At 30.9% G+C, this 19596-nt stretch overlaps 1 protein-coding gene across 1 annotated transcript; it reads right to left on the minus strand.

The window, feature by feature from the left end:
* Positions 1-9427: 9427 nt before the first annotated feature.
* On the minus strand, positions 9428-10753 carry LOC107451814 (uncharacterized). Its single transcript, XM_016068043.1, has 2 exons — positions 10203-10753; positions 9428-9629 (listed from the first exon to the last, which is right to left on the minus strand). Exons 1-2 carry the CDS (start codon positions 10751-10753, stop codon positions 9428-9430), a joined length of 753 nt encoding a protein of 250 aa, XP_015923529.1.
* Positions 10754-19596: the final 8843 nt, after the last annotated feature.

A 19596-nucleotide genomic window follows, 5' to 3' on the forward strand; every position in this document is an offset into this window, starting at 1 on the left:
GGACATTAATTCGAAAAAAAAGAAATAGTTTATTGGCCTTGGAATCGCATCTCAGACTAAAATTGACCACAAGAGAACCGAATTATGATTAACTGTTATCAGAGCAAAAACAATATCACCCTTCTCACTGATGTAAATAACCTTATTAGCAAAACTTTATACCAAAAAATAAAAATAAACATAGTTTTAAAAAAATGCATTCAGTTTTTTATTAAAGGTACACAGCGTTACGAAAAATTTAGAAGGGGTACACAAAAGTCATAAGTTTGGGAAACGCTGCCCTAGTACATAAATAAATTACTACTACCACTCATCTCTAATGGAGAAAGGAACTAACTCAGTACCGATTCATTTTTACAAAATTTTTGAGTATCTGGTGATTTGTAATATATTTTCATTTTCCAACTCAATTAAGAACATAATTTTACGTCGTTAACGTGTCTAATTTTTCAAACTAGTCTACACGAGGCATTAAATAAATATAATAAATTTGTTACACCTTATATGAATTCTTCATTTACTTATGAAATCTCAGATTAAGTAATATAACAAAGACTATTTAAAATGTAAGCAATAACAGTTTAGAAATGTCATGCACATTTCACCGTTTTAATGAGATTATTAAAGTGTTAGGAAAGTTTAATCATCGCGAAAAAGTAGTTAACTAAAGACATAAAATTTCAATGCTGAACTGATGATATAAAAATGAATTTTCAGTTCGTGATATTCCCACATTAGTTTTTTTCACAAAGGCTAAGACTTCCTCTGCTATCAAGATGATGATTTTGTTGGTCTCGAGTGCGTTCTTGGTCACACTTTGTGCTGCTCAGAACAGTATATTTACCCAGGGAAGTGTGGGTGGCTCAGCATCTGCAGCTGCCGGCCAATTTGGCCAGCTACCACGAGCACCATCCTCTGGAGTTTCTGTTAGCTCGTCAGCTGGACCGTCTGGAGCTAGTGCATCCGCTCAAGTCAACACGCCTGGGCCTTATCCTGCTTGCCTAGCATCAAATCCTGATGACGCTGTCCGAAGTTCATCTCCATTTGCCTATGCCCTGCTTGAAGCTTCTTTCACGAATCCATCTTTGAGAGGATTCTACAACACTTCATTTGACACGTCCAGAATCTACCGTGCCATCTACGATGAAGTTAAAGAAAATTTGTCCAAGGATAGAAGTCGTAGACTCGCAGGATCTCTTTCCTTCATTTTTCAAGCAGGACTTCCTAGAATCACACCCATACAGAATGCTGTCTCAATCACAAATGCCATCAGTGAAATTCAGGGGGAAGAAGCTATTGTCTTAACCGATGACAAGGAAGAATACATCGAGCCGTACTTGGCATCTGTTAGCAAGGCAGTATCGTCCGCAGATGGAAGTTCAGAATCTCAAGCCCGCGCTGTAATTAGTGGTCTGTTCGGATATTTGGATTCCATCAATGCTCTAACTTACTCCAAGTTACTGGAATTTATATCAATCTTAGCCGGGGAACATCGTTTGGCTGTGTATTCCACTTGCAAACCATCAAGTTTTGAAGCAATACCAAAACCATAATCGAGTGAAATAATAATCGATAAAAGTTTTTTTTTAAAGAAGCGATAATTTTTAGTTGCAAATAATTTTCATTCGTTTCAAATTTCGTGTTTTAAAGATATCTTCAAGAATTGTATTCCTTTTAATTTTTAGATAAGTTTAAAAAATGTTTTTATTACATTGGCATTTTTTTAAAAAAGTTTAATTGTTTTCCTTTTGTAAGTTTATTATTCAACTTCTGGTGCTACTTAAAAGTAAAACAACTTCAGTTATTTTGTTGAGCATATATATTTCTATTTGTTAAAAACATTTATAAATAATAAAATTTCTTTGACACTGGACTACGTTTTGTGTATAAATTGAAATTATAAAACGTTTATGTTATTCAAAATCATTTTATAGACTAATCAGTTACAAATGCTCATTCTGCAAAATGGACATTAGTTTAACGGACTAATAACATTAATAACTGACTACCTCTTCTATTTAATTGAGTACATGGAAATGAAATTTCTTTTATGACGAAAACGGTTTTCGAATATTAGACGAATTCTTGCACATAGAACTGCGCTTTAAATTAAAATGTATAACTCATTAATTCAACTTTCATTAACATTTTCCGAGAAATTAGAAAATAAATGATACATAAATACCTGTCAACAAATTCACTTTAAAAATCTGTATTTTGGGTTTGCTGTAATCAGGGTTCGTTGATTTAAATCAGCTTGATTTAAATCACGATTTAAATCATGATTTAAATCAAATGATTTTTTTTTAAAAATCATTGATTTAAATCAACTAATTTTTTTTATCTATATATATTGATTTCAAAAGTTAAAAAACAGTGTTTTAAATTTTTGATACTTTTATTATTTTCTTTTCTTAGTATTAAAATTTAATTTAAATAAATTGCTGCATTAATTAATTTTAGTTAACAAAATTACTTTCTTGGTGTGTGTTAAATTCCAACACATGTAAAATATTAATTTTAAAAATCGTTTGATTCTTGAGATTGAAAGTATAGATTAAAGTAAACATTTAATGCTGTCTTAATATAGATTTGCATAACTGTAGAAAGTAATTAATAAACATGAATTTTTTTCAAAAAGTAATACAAATAATGTTAATTAAAATTCTACCTTTTGAATGAAAAAGCGTGAATTAAAATCTACATCATATTTTATTGGTGGAAAATGTATATTTCTGAAGCTTGAGGTTATATTAAAAAGAAATTACCCTAATATGCCAAAAACAGAGGAGAAAAAAAAGGGCTGATGAATTCAGATGTTTTTTTTCCTAATATAGTGTCATTCTTCCCTTTCAAACTCTTTCGGTGTCTATTTGATGCAGTAGGGTTATTAACTGGTATTTTTTTATCATAATATGTTTACAGTATCTTTGACATTATCTGATTTTCCATAAATAAATTTTGTGAAAAAAAATTCCAATGAATATATAGATTTTCTAATTTTTTTTTTTAGTTTAACTTATCTATTTTCATATAGAATTAAAAATAAATATTTTAATATAAAAATAGATAGATTAAATGCTTATTTATTTTTTGATGAATGGCTACATTTATAAACACAGTCTGCTACATTTATTTTGTAATTTTAAAAATCAAGAGAAAAAAAAAGAAATCACAATTTTAAATTAAAGTTATGGTTTGCTAACTGAAACTTTGCTTTAATAGTTAAAGCACAGGGGTCTGTCCAAGCCGGTACCTTTACAAATTCAACTTTAGGAAAAATGATAGAATAGTCACACAAAATACTTTTTCTTAAAATTTTATTTTTTTGTCTCGTAAGAAACAATAAATCCATATTTTTACTATATTTGTGTTGATCTTTTAATATATATTTTAATTTTCACAAAATAGGTACCTCTCAGAAAAACCAAAACAGACCCCTGAAATATTCTTTAAATTCTCTATTTCATCTAGTCTTTTAAATTTTAATCATGCATTTTTNGCCTTTTTCATTCGCTTATATGTTTTTTCCATTCTAAAACAAGTAGCATAAACCTCTGTTTTGATCCACCATGAGAAAAGAAAACTCCAAAAACAAAATGAAACAGAAAGAAACTAAAATTCAACTTAAAGTTTGTTTAAAATTAAATTCATGTCTAAATTTATGAATTGGAAAATTCTTTTAAGTAAAAAAATAAATTAAGAAATGATAAGTGGTCTTAATAAGGGTTCGTTGATTTAAATCAACTTGATTTAAATCACGATTTAAATCATGATTTAAATCAACTGATTTTTTTAAATATATATATTGATTTTAAAAGTTAAAAAACAGTGTTTTAAATTATTGATACCTGTATTATTTTATTTTCTTAGTTTCAAAATTTATTTTAAATAAATTGCTGTGTTTAATTTTAGTTAACGAAATTACTTTCTTGGTGTGTGATAAATTCCAACACATTTGAAATTACATTTTTAAAAATCGTTTGATTCTTGAGATTGAAAGTATCATGCACATTTCACCGTTTTAATGAGATTATTAAAGTGTTGGGAAAGTTTAATCATCGGGAAAAAGTAGTTAACCAAAGACATAAAATTTTAATGCTAAACTGATGATATAAAAATGAATTTTCAGTTCGTGATATTCCCACATTAGTTTCTTTCACAAAGGCTAAGACTTCCTCTGCTATCAAGATGATGATTTTGTTGGTCTCGAGTGCGTTCTTGGTCACACTTTGTGCTGCTCAGAACAGTATATTTACACAGGGAAGTGTGGGTGGCTCAGCATCTGCAGCTGCCGGCCAATTTGGCCAGCTACCACGAGCACCATCCTCTGGAGTTTCTGTTAGCTCGTCAGCTGGACCGTCTGGAGCTAGTGCATCCGCTCAAGTCAACACGCCTGGGCCTTATCCTGCTTGCCTAGCATCAAATCCTGATGACGCTGTCCGAAGTTCATCTCCATTTGCCTATGCCCTGCTTGAAGCTTCTTTCACGAATCCATCTTTGAGAGGATTCTACAACACTTCATTTGACACGTCCAGAATCTACCGTGCCATCTACGATGAAGTTAAAGAAAATTTGTCCAAGGATAGAAGTCGTAGACTCGCAGGATCTCTTTCCTTCATTTTTCAAGCAGGACTTCCTAGAATCACACCCATACAGAATGCTGTCTCAATCACAAATGCCATCAGTGAAATTCAGGGGGAAGAAGCTATTGTCTTAACCGATGACAAGGAAGAATACATCGAGCCTTACTTGGCATCTGTTAGCAAGGCAGTATCGTCCGCAGATGGAAGTTCAGAATCTCAAGCCCGCGCTGTAATTAGTGGTCTGTTCGGATATTTGGACTCCATCAATGCTCTAACTTACTCCAAATTATTGGAGTTTATATCAATCTTAGCCGGTGAACATCGTTTGGCTGTATATTCCACTTGCAAACCATCAAGTTTTGAAGCTATACCAAAACCTTAATCGAATGAAAGTGATAATTTTCAGTTACAAATAATTTTCATTCATTTCAAATTTCGTGTTTCAAAGATATCTTCAAGAATCGTATTCCTTTTAATTTTTGGATCAGTTTAAGAAATGTTATTATTACATCGGGATTTTTTCAAAAAGTTAAATTCTTTTCCTTTTGTAAGTTTGATTTTTATAATTCAACTTCCTATGCTTCTTAAAAGTCGAACGACTTCAGTTATTTTGCTGAGCATATATATTTCTATTTGTTAAAAACATTTATAAATAATAAAATTACTTTGACACTGGATTACGTTTTGTATATAAATTGAAATTATGAAATGTTTATGTTATTCGAAATCATTTCATAGACTAATCAGTTACAAGTGTTCATTCTGCAATATGGACATTAGTTTAACGGACTAATGGCATTAATAACTAACTACATCTTCTATTTAATTGAGTAGATGTAAATGAAATTCCTTTGATGACGAAAATGGTTTTTAATTATTAGACGAATTCTTGCAAGTAAAACTGCGCTTTAAATTAAAATGCATAACTCATTAATTCAACTTTCATTAACATTTCGCAAGAAATTAGTAAATAAATTATAATAAGTGCCTGTCAACAAATTCACTGTAAAAATCCGTATTTTGTGTTTGTTGTAATAAATCCGTAACTTGAATGATCTACACAATATTTCACCCCATCGTGTTTCTCGTATCTTCATGGCCCCACAAAATGTTTCGTCAATCATTTGCAGGAACTCTTTTTTTTTTTCAATGCTCTATCGGTTAACTGCAATGTAGTATATATTAAAAAATATAGTATTATTCACCAGTAAAAAATGTTTCCTAGTTTTCAGATGATAAGTGGTTTTCTGGTTATAGACATGAAAAATAAATCAATAAAAAATCAATAAGACACTATATAGGGACCGAAAGTCCTAGACTCTGTTTCAGCTGTTTCAAGGCAAATGCCCGAATGAAGATCTTCTTGTGGACAGTCACTAATAAGGTTGTAAAGGGCCCAAAATGGCCCGACAAGAGAAAAGATGTTCAAGTTACAGTTCTAAGTCAGGGCAAAGTTTCTGCAATGCCGCAATGCATAAGTACTTCGTAGTCCCATCTTTTTGAATTTTCATTCCTCTCTGGCGGTAAGGGTGTTAGCCAGGAGCTTGTGTCTAATTCACAAATTTGATGTTTAAGATTCATTGTCTTGACCTTTAATCTCTGCAATATTATCCTACAAATCCACACATGGCAATTTATCATTCTTCTTTAGCTTTCCTGCCTCTTCTGCCAGGGCATCAGAGGTCTCATTCTTATTAATTCCAACATGTGCTGGCACCACCCACTGCAAGATACATTTTTATGAATATTTTTTAATTGAAGGTGAGGATTTTGCGCAGTGCGTTGTAAATGTTCAGCACCAGTACCGAAGCTCCAGTACCGAAGTGAAGGCATATATGTTGTCTTCTTTTGAATACGAATCTAGGTTTTTGATTTCTTTGGCTGCTGGCTCATTCTTGGAGCAGGATTCAAGAAGATAACTTTTAATTTTCCTATTTTCGGGAAGTGCTGTGCTTTAATACCTGAGGATCACATACTTATTGTGCTCAAGTTCCATCTGTTGTCTAGTTGTTTCATCAAATTGCAATGTTGAGGATCGTTTGAGTTCGGTACTTTCGCTCCTCATTTGGAAGGCTTGACTGCGAATGTGATCTTTTCCACGACTTCAGATCTTATTCGTAAAATTGTTAAATTAGAGTTTCCTTCGAGTGGTTGTAGACATTCCCTTCTCTTATTTACACGTTATTATTAATTATTGCATTTGAGAGGATCACTTGAAATAATTTATTTTTATTTTTTCGATTTCAAAGAGAAATTTGATATGAACATCAACTGAAAGGATATGCGTCAAAATTTTCGAAAAATATATAGATTTGCGTAAAAATAATTATAACAGACATTTACAAAAATTTTAATTTGTCCTCTTTCCTCTATATTCTTAATGCAGATGTCACTAAAATCAGGCATGCTAAAAACAAGAAGTGGGGTATGAAAAGTTTTGTGTAGCTTATATTTAAAGGATCCTACTGTCAATAACGGTTTAAAGCATTGCTTTCCCTAATTTACATATTTTTATTAATAACTGTATTTGGCAGGGTCATTGTGTGAAACCTTAAAGGTTTTGCTTATATATTTTTTGGTTCCAAAGAGAAATTAGATATTATTGTTAGGTGAAAGGATATGTGTCAAAATTTAATAATGTATATAAAAGCGTAAAAATATTTATAATACAAATTTTTTTAAAAAAATAACATTTTCACACTTGCCTTTCGATAATCGCAGCTCAGATGTCACTAAAATCGCTAATGATGCAGAGAATGTATGGAGCAGGTAAAACTTTTTTTCTGTCTAATCTATTTTTAAAAGAACCTACAGACGACAGTGTTTTCATTACAGAAAAAAAATGGGAGAGAATTTCTCACCCTTTCTCAAAAACAGGGTGAGATTTCAAAAAGTTAAGTGAGATTTCTAAAAATTAAAAAANTTTTGGGGGGGGAGGGTCGTTTAGTATTTTTGTTTTCTTATGTTAATTTCAAATAAAAAAAGTTTTCCAAAACATGTGGGCTTAAAAATATTACAAAACTTCTTTCAGAATTTTTTTTAGTTTCTCCTTGTCTCTTTGCATTCTGAGAAAATCGGTGTTCAAAAAAATTCAATTCAAAAAATTGGTGTTAAAAATGTTTGTGCCTTCTATATTTAAAGGATCCTTTTGTCCATAACGGTTCAAGGCATTGCTTTCTTTTAACGGCATATTGTTATTAATGCCTGCATTTGAGGATGTCATTTGGCGGACACGTTAAAGATTTTATTCATTTATTTTTTTGAGTTTTATGGAAATTTTTTTGTAGAGATCCAATAAAGGCTTTTCAAATAATCTACCTAAGCCTTAAAGTTGTCACGTTAACATGCCATGCACAACCACGTGATTTGACAGAACTTGCAACTAATCACATAGTTTATTAGTTGGTTAGTTGATTAGTTTATTATTGGCTATCAGTAACTGTAAAATATATATTTTTCGGAGAACGCATTTCTTACATCTTAAGTCAGTGAGTTCAAATTTGAACCAGCCGGGTTGGTCGGCAAGTCGAGCTAACCGCAAATGTTTTTTGTGGTTTTCATCTCCATGTCACTCTAATAATTTTACTGAAAAAATTTTCTCCACAAAGGTGAGTTTGATTCAGGTGTTGCTTTTTTTTCCAGCTTGGGCTCAAACTTACCAGAATATGAAGTATTAGATTACGGATTAATGATACCTATAAAATAAAATTTATACCTGAATATCTAAAAATTTGGAAGCCAATTTAAATGCTATTTCCATGGTTCGTAAATTACACTTTTAGTTATTGGGCAATTAGAAAAGAAACTCTGATAGTTAAAACATATTACATTTGATGCACCTTAAATTTATAAAAATGACGTTAAATTATTCTATATTTGACAGAAACAGCATAAATGAATGCTATTACTAAGTAAATCAAATAAAAACTGAATAAAATTTAAAAGCAAATATAGAAGCCATGTCCATAGCTACGTTTCTTGTTAATCATTCTATATCTGACCAGTTTTACAGAATTTTTTTCAACAAACTTTCTTACATAAAGATTAAAACAGATAGAAAAGTGTAAAAACAAATAACGTGTGTTAATGCAAATGCATATTAAATTTTCTTAGAACTATATCTGATAAGGTATTTGTTTGACTGAAAATTATATTATTTGTGCATTGTTTTGCATGACACATAATAATAAATCCAATTTTCATAAATTAGTGCTTATATCCAATAAATGATTTAATGATAAATCTGGAGAATGAATACAATTCTTACGGAGCGCATGGAACTGGTTAGGTAAAAGAGTTCCTACTAGGTGCATCTCTACTATTTTATATTATAAAACCGTCGTTGAACAGACAAAAAATTTTGAGTTTACGACTACCTATGTTCAACTCCGTAGCCATGTAATTTTGAAATCAATCCGAAGTTTCACCGAATCCTTCCTTTGTATTATTATATACAATTTCTCCAAAGAAAAAAATAACACATTTCTATTTAGAATTGAATTTGATCTTATTTTTTATGTGTATAAACAATTATTCTGTACAGAAAGCTTTAAAAATTATTTTTGCAAAAAAAAAATATATATATATAGTTATTTTATTTTTTAAAATTTGATTTATTTTATAAAAAGTTCTTATAACTATATTTTGATCAAAATACAATTAATATGCTTTGAGTCTGTTGAGGTTTTCATTTTAGCTTTGTATTGTCGAAAAAGGTTTTAGTGAACTGAATATAATATTGTTTGGATTACCAGAAGTAATCATTCAACCTAATAAATTTAGTATTCTATTAAAAAGATTGAATAAAAAATCTTAATAATTATGAACCTACCTGAAGGATGTTAAACAGGGCAGGATGAATATCCCTTTCCCAATTTCCGGCGTTGGCTGATGTTCCACAAAGAGCTTGGTTGGTTAATAGCTCCAGAACCATCATTCCATAAGGCCCACATGTCATATGCTCTGCCCTCAATCTCTGCTTCACTACCAATGAATGGGTAAGCTTCGGGGGGTCTATATAAAGGTTGCAATCCAAGTTCAGACCTGTAAAACAAAATAAAAGTACTTTTTAATCTCCTACTCTGAGACAAAAGTATCCCGGGTCAATAAAAATTTTGAAGATTGCTTAAAAGTTAAAGAAATTTACTTCCAAGTGGCAAGCGTACCAAAGCTGTTTTAAGGAGCAGTGGAGAGTTTGTATTAGAAATTTAAAGGTAGTAAGGCTAGTTAGTGCAGTTTATAATTTTAGGACCATTTTACTAACATTATTGGGTAAAAGATAAGTTGAATTTTATTTTAAAAAAATAACTTAATTTCATTTTAACTTAAAGCAATTTAACAGTTTCATCCTTAACGCAATGATAACTTGGTCCTAAAAATTAGAGGCTAGCTTCGATACAAGTTCGAAGAGACTTTTTTTTTTCGAAAAATAAAAATGTTGTTCTCAGTTTAAATGCGTCAAATGGATTATATGATAATAAGGTTAGTTGTACTTTAAAACAGCTCAAATATAAAAAAACAATTCAAAGAAAAAACGGAGAAGAATAGTAATTTTTATCTAAAATTATACCAAGCTATACAGTTTGACAAATAATAAACAAATCTTTAATTGCTCACCTTGGTGTTATCTTCGTCGTTGATGAAAGAAATGAAAATTCACAGATAACAGCTTTGTTATCATGCGAGATCAAGACATTATCTGCTTTAAGATCTAAGTGACAAACCTCATTTGAGAGCAAATATGTTAAACCACAGAGAGTATCATAAAGCCATGATTTTATGCAGTCTAGGGCATTTGGTTGACTCAAAAATGGCCTGTCTAGAGCTGCATGTAGCGAAGTGTCCCGTTGCACGAGCATCACAAAAATTGCTACACCTGGGTCATTAAAGCAACAGTATTCGAGGAGAGGGATAATGTTTGGCTGAGATAATTTTGGCCAAATTTCAGTTTCATTTGGTTTGCCTACTTCTAGGGCGACAACTTTAACTGTAACTTCTCGACTGGAGAAGTCAATCATTTTGTACACATCGCCAAAGGCGCCAGACCCAAGCTTGTCGACGCATACAAACTGATTGGCTTCTAGAATTTTCATGGCATCTCTTCTGTGTTGGCAGTATTCTCCTGATAAATCAGGGGAGGGGGGTAGGTTCGCCTTGATCCCAATCATCATCACTCTGCGTGATATCACCGAATCTTCTCATTTCTCAGTCTTTTTATCAAAACATAGGAACACAATTCCCAAAAACAATTTGCTGTTTAGCAAGAACTCTAATAAGCACATTCAATCTTAAAAGTACAAGTTAGAATTGCCAACAATGCTTCAGAAAGGGTTTATATAGTGATTAAATAATGAATATGATTTATTGTTCAGGAAATAACAATTGAAATTAAATTGTTAAGAAGTAGTCAAATGTTTTGAACAATGAAATTTCCTTTAAGTTTTATATTGCTAAATTTTAAAATAGCAAGTCATTGTTTAAAAAAAATATAGTAAAATGACTTTTAAGCGAAATATTTATACTGTTGAAATTTCGCCATAAAATTGTACTAAAAATCACTATATCGAAGCAAGAAATATTTAAGCACTTGTAAATTAAACGTATCTATACATCCTAATTATATTTATTTAGAATCTTAATTAAAAATAATTTAAAATAGAATAATAATGAAAGTGCGTGTCTTGATATTTAAGCTAGAAAAAGGTAGAGATTGAAACCTTTCAAATCCTCAGAAGATTAAGAATTAAAAAAAATCAAAACCAATTTTATTGCTATGAAATATTTCTAATAATCGACTTTTTAATCAACTAAAGCTACATCAGAGACCACTTTTGGGGGGTAGGCATTAATAAGTTAAGTTTAAAAATAAAACACAACTGTCTAATTACAAATGCAAACATGGTACTGAGTAAATAGGATTGTTCTCTATCCCCCTCCAAACACATGATTCAGGTAAAAATAGTTCTATACTTAGACAACCAAACGTATTTTATGCATGCACTAATAATGGTTGTAATGTTAAGAAGTACTACACCTTACATTGGTTCACCTTACATTTAATATGCTGTCATTTTATTTAAATACTTTACCCTATATTTAAAAGAAGATATAACAGTACATTATATTAACTTCATCAATAAACCAAATGAAAAAGTTAGAAAGTACAGCATTAACGCTAAGTACAGCATAGTAGCCTAGTCTAACGTCAACCAGTCCACATACAACTAATATCATTAATTACCTTTTTAAATTTAATACATAACTCATAGTGAGTAACTCAAGTAACTCATAATGAGTCTTTAAAAATACTAAGAGTTAACAATAATAATCACTTCTCAACAATGATTTGTCGTACTTTGATAGTTTTTTTTTATTTATTTATTTATTTTCTTTATTGGATAAATGATTTTCTGCTTTTTAAGTTATTTACTGGTTTCTTTAATTCGGATAAAGATAAGAACGGTGATGGTGGAACATTTTTATTAAATCAATTATTTGTGATAGTACACAGAATAGATCAAGATAGCAAAAACTAATTGGGATGGTCTTCGCCTGTCAAAGGGCGTAGTGCAGAAAAAGAAAAAGACACAAAATGTGGGAAGCACAGATATTTTTTTCTTAATCTGCGTCAAATCATATGATCATTGATTTTAGCGACACCTGTGCCAACTAGCTACGGCGAAATGGATGAAGAAAAAATTTTTTGCAAATGTTAAATAAATATTTTTAGCATAAATATGTTTTTGAAACTTTTGACACGTATCCTTTGTCTTGGATTAATATCAAAGTTCTATCGTGAATAAAAAATTATTAAAAATCATTAAAGTGTCCGCTTAATGACCTCCTCAAATGAAGCAATTAATAATAATTAGAAAACAAGGGAGAGCAATTCTTATAACTGATATAGACTATAACAGACATATCAATGATATAAATGGTGGGCTACACATTTTTTTTCTTAACACGTCATATTTACACCATCAGCGATTTTAGCGACACCTGTGCCAATTAGCTAAGGTGAAATGGAAGAAACGGAATGGGTGAAACGGAAAATTTTGACACATATCCTAAGACTGGGAATTTATATCAAAGTTTTCTTGAGATCAAAAAAATTATGAAAAATCATTATAAAGTGTCCGCTAAATGACCCCCTCAAATGAAGCATCTAATAATAATTACAAAACAAGGGAGATAATTAGAAACCGGTAGGAGGTGCTTTAAGCTAAATATTCGCGGGGCTGGTATGTGTAGCGTGGTGCGGTTGGTAGAGCTGTGGACAAGGTAGATATGTAGTCCCGGAAGTAATCGGTTCGAAACCCTTCAAGGGTCATCTTTAAATTTTTTTTATTTATCTTTTATTATGTTTTTTAATATACTTTTCGAAAATTTAACGTGAATTAAGTGTTCTGTATACAGAAATAACTGTTTTTCCTTTCTGAAATTGCGAATAATAGCTAATAAATTAATAATTTTTATTTATTTATTTATTTTATTTTATGTTAATTTGAAACCTCTTTTTCAATATTATTAAGTGAATAAAGTGTACTATATATGAAAATAATAATTTTTCTTTGTTAAAGAGCGAATAATGGCTGAAAAAGGGACAAAAATCGTATCGGGAAGCACGCACACATCACACCCCGTTACTACCCATAATATTAACCCATAAATTTCTAGCTCAGCCCGAAATTAGAATTTAATGCATCAAACAATTGTACCAAAGGATTTTTATAGACTAATTAGTGGGCCCACAATGGGCCAAAATAAGTTTTGTTGACTAACCGGGAGAAGGAGTTTTAAGCTAAATATTCACAAGGCTGATATGAGTAGGATGGCGCAGTTGGTAGCGCTGTGGGCAAGGTGGATATGTAGTCCCGGAAGTCCTGTGTCGGAAATCCTTCAAGGGTCGACTTTAAATTTTTTATTATTTATCTTATATTATGATTTTTAATATACTTTTCGACAATTTAACGTGAATCAAGTGTTCTGTATATAGAAATATCTATTTTTCCTTTATGAAATAGCGAATAATAGCTAATAAACTTATAAATTTTGGATAATTTTTATTTATTTATTTATCTTATATTATGTTATTTTTTTAACTTGTTTTTCAATATTTTTAAGTGAATAAAGTGTTCTATATATGAAAATAATTATTTTTCTTTGTTAAAGAGCGAATAATTGCGTAAAAAGGGACAAAAGTCGTATCGGGAAGCACGCACATATCACATCCCGTTACTCCCTATAATATTAACCTATATATTTCTAACTCTGCCCGAAATTAGAGTTTAATGTAACAAGCAAATGAACCAAAGCAGTTTTTTATAAACCAATTAGTGGGCCCTCAATAGGCCAAAATATGTTTTGTTGACTAACTGGGAGAAGGTACTTTAAGCTAAATTTTCACGCGGCTAGTAGGTGTAGCGTGCCGCAGTTGGTAGCGCTGTGGGGAAGGTCGATATGTAGTCCCGGAAGTCCAGGGTTCGAAACTGTTCAAGGGTCGACTTTAATTTTTTTATTATTTATCTTATATTATGATTTTTAATATACTTTTCGACAATTTAACGTAAATCAAGCGTTCTGTATATAGAAATATCTATTTTTCCGTTATGAAGTAGCGAATAATATCTAATAAACTGATAAATTTTGGAAAATTTTTATTTATTTATTTATATTATTTTATGCATTTTTTCAACTTCTTTGTCAATATTTTAAGTGAATAAAGTGTTCTATACATGAAAATAATTATTAATCTTTGTTAAAGAGCGAATAATGGCTGAAAAAGGGACAAAAGTCGTATCGGGAGGCACGCACACATCACACACCGTTACTCCTTATAATATTAAACTATAAATTTCTAACTCTGCCCGAAATTAGAGTTTAATGTATCAAGCAAATGTAACAAAGCATTTTTTTATAAACCAATTAGTGGGCCCTCAGTAGGCCAAAATATGTTTTGTTGACTAACCTGGAAAAGGTGCTTTAAGCTAAATATTCACGCGGCTAGTATGTGTAGCGTGCCTCAGTTGGTAGCGCGGTGGGCAAGGTTGATATGTAGTCCCGGAAGTCCAGGGATCGAAACTATTCAAAGGTCGACTTTAATTTTTTTATTATTTATCTTATATTATGATTTTTAATATACTTTTCGACAATTTAACGTGAATCAAGCGTTCTGTGTATAGAAATATCTATTTTTCCGTTATAAAGTAGCGAATAATAGCTAATAAACTGATAAATTTTGGATAATTTTTATTTATTTATTTATTTCATTTTATGCATTTTTTTAACTTCGTTGTCAATATTTTTAAGTGAATAAAGTGTTCTATATATGAAAATAATTATTTTTCTTTGTTTAAGAGCGAATAATGCCTGAAAAAGGGACAAAAGTCGTATCGGGAGGCATGCACACATCACTATCCGTTACTCCCTATAATATTAACCTATAAATTTCTAACTCTGCCCGAAATTAGAGTTTAATGTATCAAGCAAATGTACCGAAGCATTTTTTTATAAACTAATTAGTGGGCCCTCAATAGGCCAAAATATGTTTTGTTGACAAACCGGGAGAATGTACTTTAAGCTAAATATTCACGCGGATAGTATGTGTAGCTTGCCGCAGTTGGTAGCGCGGTGGGCAAGGTTGATATGTAGTCCCAGAAGTCCAGGGTTCGAAACTATTCAAGGGTAGACTTTAAATTTTTTTATTATTTACCTTATATTATGATTATTAATATACTTTTCGACAATTTAACGTGAATCAAGCGTTCTGTATATAGAAATATCTATTTTTCCGTTATGAAGTAGCGAATAATAGCTAATAAACAGACAAATTTTGGATAATTTTTATTTATGTATTTATTTTATTTTATGCATTTTTTTAAACTACTTTGTCAATATTTTTAAGTGAATAAAGTGTTCTATATATGAAAATAATTATTTTTCTTTATCAAAGAGCGAATAATGGCTGAAAAAGGGACTAAAGTCGTATCGGGAGGCACGCACACATCACACCCCGTTACTCCCTATAATATTAACCTATAAATTTCTAACTCTGCCTGAAATTAGAGTTTAATGTATCAAGCAAATGTACCAAAGCATTTTTTTATAAACCAATTAGTGGGCCCTCAATAGGCCAAAATATGTTTTGCTGACTAAGCGGGAGTAGGTTAATTTTTTTATTATTTATCTTATATTATTATTTTTAATATACTTTTCGACAATTTAACGTGAATCACGCGTTCTGTATATAGAAATATCTATTTTTCCGTTATACAGTAGCGAATAATAGCTAATAAACAGATAAATTTTGGATAATTTTTATTTATTTATTTATTTTATTTTATTCATTTTTTAACTTCTTTGTCAATATTTTTAAGTGAATAAAGTGTTTTATATATGAAAATAATTATTTTTCTTTGTTAAAGAGCGAATAATGGCTGAAATAGGGACAAAAGTCGTGTCGGGAGGCACGCACACATCACACCCCGTTACTCCCTATAATATTAACCTATAAATTTCTAACTCTGCCCGAAATTAGAGTTTAATGTATCAAGCAAATGTACCAAAGCATTTTTTTATATACCAATTAGTGGGCCCTCAATAGGACAAAATATGTTTTGTTGACTAAGCGGGAGAAGGTGCTTTAAGCTAAATATTCACGCGGCTAGAATGTGTAGCGTGCCGCAGTTGGTAGCGCGGTGGGCAAGGTTGATATGTAGTCCCGGAAGTTCAGGGTTCGAAACTATTCAAGGGTCGACTTTAATTTCTTTATTATTTATCTTATATTATGATTTTTAATATACTTTTCGACAATTTAACGTGAATCAAGCGTTCTGTATAAAGAAATATCTATTTTTCCGTTATAAAGTAGCGAATAATAGCTAATAAACTGATAAATTTTGGATAATTTTTATTTATTTATTTACTTTATTTTATACATTTTTTTAACTTCTTTGTCAATATTTTTAAGTGAGTAAAGTGTTCTATATATAAAAATAATTATTTTTCTTTGTTAAAGAGCGAATAATGGCTGAAAAAGGGACAAAAGTCGTATCGGGAGGCACGCACACATCACACCCCGTTACTCCCTATAATATTAACCTATAAATTTCTAACTCTGCCCGAAATTAGAGTTTAATGTATCAAGCAAATGTACCAAAGCATTTTTTTATAAACCAATTAGTGGGCCCTCAATAGGCCAAAATATGTTTTGTTGACTAAGCGGGAGAAGGTGCTTTAAGCTAAATATTCACGCGGCTAGTATGTGTAGCGTGCCGCAGTTGGTAGCGCGGTGGGCAAGGTTGATATGTAGTCCCGGAAGTCCAGGGTTCGAAACAATTCAAGGGTCGACTTTAATTTTTTTATTATTTATCTTATATTATGATTTTTAATACACTTTTCGACAATTTAACGTGAATCAAGCGTTCTGTATATAGAAATATCTATTTTTCCGTTATAAAGTAGCGAATAATAGCTAATAAACTGATAAATTTTGGATAATTTTTATTTATTTTTTTATTTCATTTTATGCATTTTTTTAACTTCTTTGTCAATATTTTTAAGTGAATAAAATGTTCTATATATAAAAATAATTATTTTTCTTTGTTTAAGTGCGAACAATGGCTGAAAAAGGGACAAAAGTCATATCGGGCGGCACACAGACATCACACCCCGTTACTCCCTATAATATTAACCTATAAATTTCTAACTCTGCCCGAAATTAGAGTTTAATGTATCAAGCAAATGTACCAAAGCATTTTTTTATAAACCAATTAGTGGGCCCTCAATAACCCAAAATATGTTTTGTTGACTAAGCGGGAGAAGATGCTTTAAGCTAAATATTCACGCGGCTAGTATGTGTAGCGGGCCACAGTTTGTAACGCGGCGGGCAAGGTTGTTATGAAGTCCCGGAAGTCCAGGGTTCGAAACAATTCAAGGGTCGAGTTTAATTTTTTTATTATTTATCTTATATTATTGACTAAGCGGGAGATGGTGCTTTAAGCTAAATATTCACGCGGAAAGTATGTGTAGCGTGCCGCAGTTGGTAGCGTGTTGGCAAGCTTGATATGTAGTCCCGGAAGTCCAGGGTTCGAAACTATTCAAGGATCGACATTTATTTTTTTATTATTTATCTTATATTATGATTTTTAATGTAATTTCGACAATTTAACGTGAATCAAGTGTTCTGTATATAGAAATATCTATTTTTCCGTTATGAAGTAGCGAATAATAACTAATAAACTGATAAATTTTGGATAATTTTTATTTATTTATTTATTTCATTTTATGCATTTTAACTTCTTTGTCAATATTTTTAAGTGAATAAAGTGTTCTATATATGAAAATAATTATTTTTCTTTGTTAAAGAGCGAATAATGGCTGAAGAAGGGACAAAAGTCGAATCGGGAGGCACGCACACATCACATCCCGTTACTCCCTATAATATTAACCTATAAGTTTCTAACACAGCCCGAAATTAGAGTTTAATGTATCAAACAATTGACCAGATCATTTTTTCTTAAACTAATTAGTGGGCCCTCAATAGGCCAAAGTATGTTTTGTTGACTAACCGGGAGAAGGTGCTTTAAGCTAAATATTCACGGGGCTGGTATGTGTAGCGTGGCGCTGTTGGTAGCACTGTGGGTAAGGTTGACATGATGTCCCGGAAGTCCTGGTTTCGAAACCCTGCAAGGGTCGACTATAAAAAATTTTTATTTATTTTATAATATGTTTTTTAATATCAATTAGAAAACAAGTGAGAGCAATTCCTATAACCGAAATTGACCAGAGTAGACATAAAATGCGGGCTACACAGATATTTTTTTCCCGCGTCATATCATATTTACACCATCATCGAATTTAGCGACACCTGTGCTGAATATCTAGAGTGAAACAGACGAAAAAAAATTGTTTTGCAAATGCTTAATAAATATTTTAGAAATTTTTGACTCCTCTCCTTTGACTCGGTATTTATATCAAAGTTCTCTTGTGAACCAAAAAATTATTAAAAATCATTCTAGTGTCCGCTAAATGACCTCCTCAAATGAAGCAATTAATAATAATTAGAAAACAAGGGAGAGCAATTCTTTCAACTGAAATAAACCATAGTAGACATGAATTGTGGGATACACATTTTTTTTTAACCCGCGTCATATCATATTTACACCATCATCGATTTTAGCGACACCTGTGCTAACTAGCTAGGGTGAAAGGGATGAAAAATGTTTTTTGCTAATGTTAAATAAATATTTTTAGTTTTTGAAAATTTTGACACCTCTCCTTTAACTTGGTATTAATATCAAAGTTCTCTTCTGAACCAGAAAATTATTAAAAATCATTAAAATGTCCGCTAAATGTCCCCCTCAAATTAAGCAATTAATACAAATATGATATGAAGTTTTTTAAACAATTCAATGTTTATTTTTTTCTATATCTTTATAGACCTTGATCTCCTTTGTTTTCTAATTATTATACAATTTGGATCAATTTATACAATTTTGTGCCAAATTTTCTTAAGACCTTCTTAAGACAAAACTTTCTTTAATTTCTTTTCTTTGAGTGCCAAATTTCTTAGGATCTGAAAATGCGTGATGAAATTTTTCTAACCTCTTTTTACCTCAAATTTAATCTTTTTCTTACCGAGAAGAGCATTTTAAATGTAAAAAACAAGGAGGATTTTATGATCTTACAGAAGCGTTGTTTTTATTCCTTGTTCACTTTTCTGCTACTAGGCATAAAAGTCTTCACTCTCCTTATGTGCTTACATAATATCCAATAATTATGTATAATTTTCGCAATTTGTTTGTAATCGATATTTGTTGTTGTCGGTAATATCGTATATATAATGAAACACGATAAAAAATTTTACGACACATGGTATTCGCGATATGTCCTGAGAAGGTATTTTTTAAATATTGTAGCGTTAAATATTGTTATATCAACCAAAATCAATTAATTTCTTACTGTTGTCTTTTTTTTCCAATTCATTTCAAAAAAAGAAAAGAACCATGTA

This window comes from Parasteatoda tepidariorum, chromosome 3 (assembly GCF_043381705.1).
Source record: "Parasteatoda tepidariorum isolate YZ-2023 chromosome 3, CAS_Ptep_4.0, whole genome shotgun sequence".
NCBI lineage: Eukaryota > Metazoa > Arthropoda > Arachnida > Araneae > Theridiidae > Parasteatoda > Parasteatoda tepidariorum.

Coding starts and splice junctions, on each gene's coding strand:
- LOC107451814 (XM_016068043.1), bottom strand. CDS start 10,753: ATGATTGGGATCAAGGCGAACCTACCCCCCTCCCCTGATTTATCAGGA. Junction 9,630..10,202: donor ACGACGAAGATAACACCAAG/GTGAGCAATTAA, acceptor TTTGTTTTACAG/GTCTGAACTTGGATTGCAAC.